Source organism: Fundulus heteroclitus, unplaced genomic scaffold, assembly GCF_011125445.2.
Source record: "Fundulus heteroclitus isolate FHET01 unplaced genomic scaffold, MU-UCD_Fhet_4.1 scaffold_43, whole genome shotgun sequence".
Classification (NCBI taxonomy): domain Eukaryota; kingdom Metazoa; phylum Chordata; class Actinopteri; order Cyprinodontiformes; family Fundulidae; genus Fundulus; species Fundulus heteroclitus.
The window spans coordinates 1,157,800-1,160,654 of NW_023396846.1; the positions used below are offsets into that span (position 1 = coordinate 1,157,800).

At 38.6% G+C, this 2,855-nt stretch overlaps 1 protein-coding gene across 1 annotated transcript; it reads left to right on the top strand.

Moving 5' to 3' along the window:
* Window positions 1–1,322: 1,322 nt before the first annotated feature.
* On the top strand, window positions 1,323–2,403 carry LOC118560436 (G-protein coupled receptor 4-like). Its single transcript, XM_036131424.1, has 3 exons — window positions 1,323–1,403; window positions 1,605–1,774; window positions 1,869–2,403. The coding sequence occupies exons 1-3, from the start codon at window positions 1,323–1,325 to the stop codon at window positions 2,401–2,403; spliced, it is 786 nt and encodes a 261-aa protein (XP_035987317.1).
* Window positions 2,404–2,855: the final 452 nt, after the last annotated feature.

A 2,855-nucleotide genomic window follows, 5' to 3' on the forward strand; every position in this document is an offset into this window, starting at 1 on the left:
TGGTAGGGTAATGAGCAACTTTTCCCGCAGGTGACACCACAGCCAGGTGAACGCCTGCCGACAGGGGGGGACAAACGGGTCAGTTGTTCCGGGCCCAGGACAGAGTGGGGGTGGACACTCTGATTGACCATTAAAATGGATTGTCAGTCAGCGCGCGGCTGAATGCAGCAGCTTCACCAACGTCTCCGCGTCTGTGTCACGGCACTCTGATGCTCCACCTCCCCTCTTGTACATGGCTCAGCGGTGCCAGCCAATCAGCACGCAGGCTGACTGGCTGGCCTGCCCAAGGTTCTCTTCACCCCACACACAAACAACCGCGCGGCTGCTGCTCAGACTCGGAGAGAGACCGCACAAGCCGAAAAATATGAAGAGGGAAAGAAGCGCCGTTTGGCTATTTTTTTAATACAGTAAATGAAATCAAGCTGTATATTTTGTAAAAAGCCGGTTAAACTCAGTGGAAACACAACAAACTTATCTAAGCACATGGAAAAACCATGAGCAACAAAACGTCGAGCGACAGAAATGGAGCGAGGAGAGGAAACTTCTCTCATTGTCCCGACAGACTCAGACCCACAGACTGACGTCACTGACTGAGGCGTTCCAGTCCTCCAGAGAACATCCAGGTAGATAAGAGTGGTCATCTTCAGCAGCAGTTCATGTTAACTTTCAAAGTAGATAATATCCAATATATGTTACTGGAGCCCACACGGAAAATGTAATTATTACCTTGAAAGAACCCAGTACATATATCCTATTAAAAAGTGTTATTTAAGATAAGATAACATTAGCTAATCCTTTATTTATCCCATTAGGATTAGGAAATAAACACTATGAACATAACATGATTATTATTATTTAATTGTAATAATAAAATAAAAATCACAAAACCCGAAACGTCAACAGTTTTATGTTACATAAAGCTTAGGGACTGGCTAATATACAGCAGGTCAAAAAAGCCCGTATTTTGGCTGCAGTGCTTGCTGTTCTCTCATGAAGAATAGATCAACTAGTGCACTTAATTCAGTAGATGCGTTGAGTATACAATTAACTTTTTTAATGATGGAGAAAATTATCCACTTTCACAATACATTTTTAGATCATTACATTTTAAAACCACTTGTATACAATTATAATGATAAATAAATATATTTCTTTTGTTTACAGATACCACTGTCTTCAAAGTTCTGATTCAACACAGAGGAATGGAGGATCTGGACTACAACAACAGCTCAGAGGAACAGAGTGTCGATTTGATCTTAAACATGACATCAAGTGAAAAAAGTTTCAATGTCAGCTTTAGCTTTGATGAGAAATTATTAAAAATGATTAGTTGGTTGGATTGGATTACCACTGCAATTGGACTTCCTTTTACTCTAATAGTAATAGTTGCAGTTTTTCTACAGGTGAGTTAAAAATGACAAATCTATTCAGCAACAAGGAGCAACAAGCAATGTACTAAATGACTTTGTGCTTACTCTTAAAATAATAGCTTTCTCTCATTTTCTTACCCTTAGAAATGACTGGAATGTCTGAAACAGGAAACATTTTTAGTGTTAATATTCTTGTATCATTACTTCCTTTTTTCTCTGTTTTCTTTCTTGCAGGTGAAAAAGAACCAGTGTTGCCCTATCTTCGTCATCAACCTTCTCTTTTCTGATGTTATTCAGTTCTGTGGCAGAATTACATTAAATAAGGGTTATTTTATTGGTTATGTCATCTTTAACTTTGGTCTATTTGCCAGTGTTGGATTCATGGTCTGTATCTCCCTGGAAAGGTAAGCATATGGTTCCCTTTAATGCTTCTTTTACATCCCACTAGTCTTTACCTGATAGTCTCCATTGACTGAATAGCTATTTCTGTTGTTTCAGGTATTTGGTCATTGCCAAGCCACTGTGGTACAGATTCAGGAGAAACATCAAGACATCTGTGGTTGTCTGTGTCGTGGTCTGGGTTCTTTCTGTTCTTTTTTACCTAATCGTTTTTCTGCCTTTTGATCGTATGATTGTTTTCACCATCTTGTCATATGCTTTCCTCCTGCCCATCCCCGTGTTCATCTTCTGCTTTGTTAGGACTATTAAAGCTCTTTCTGGAGCCCTCAGTTTCCCAGCAGATAAAAAAAGACGAATTGCAGCCATTCAGGTTGCAGTTCTGCTAACTTACACTCTACTTTTCATGCCCATCATAATTGTCCGGTTAAATAAATATAGTTCTATAAGTATTTATATTTTTAATATTTGTCTGTTTCTTAGTCCCCTTGCAGACACAACTTTGTATTTGTTAAGTCGGAAAAGCTTCCTGGATAAGTTTCTGGCTTCACTCTGTTCTTGTGAAACATCTGACAGTCAGGAGATGAGCACCAGGGATATTGAAAGCACGACTGTGGCAAATACTGAGACTGTGTAGGTGCTCATATCTGGAGCCTCCACAACACTCAGTTTACTGTAACTGTTTTTTTGCCGATTAGTAACATACTCTTTTGTAAAAAGTTTCTTTAAAATCACTGGTAAGCAAAGTATCGGTTATCTAATGACAACAAAATGCAAGCAATCTGCTACTGTAAAATGTTCATCTTGTATCAATTTTCTCTGGGTTTTTTGGTCATTTTGTATTAATGCTAATTCTTCAGAAAGTTTCCTGTGAGATGAATTGGTTCAATTATCAAATGAATTTTTTACTACCATTGTTACGTTCACTGTTATCTGTTCCCCTGAAACTATTGCAATTTTATGGTGGAACTGTTGACCGTATGATACCTCTAATGAATTACAGGAATTTAGAGTATTGTTACAGTATTGTCATCCGGTCTGACATCATTATTTCTGGTTTAATCAGCTACCAGTAGAGAACGAGAGACA

Bases quoted from the DNA above. Each gene is read 5' to 3' on its own strand.
- LOC118560436 (XM_036131424.1), top strand. From the start codon at position 1,323: ATGATTAGTTGGTTGGATTGGATTACCACTGCAATTGGACTTCCTTTT. The intron at 1,404-1,604 runs GTGAGTTAAAAA...TCTTTCTTGCAG, and splicing joins TAGTTGCAGTTTTTCTACAG to GTGAAAAAGAACCAGTGTTG. The intron at 1,775-1,868 runs GTAAGCATATGG...CTGTTGTTTCAG, and splicing joins GTCTGTATCTCCCTGGAAAG to GTATTTGGTCATTGCCAAGC.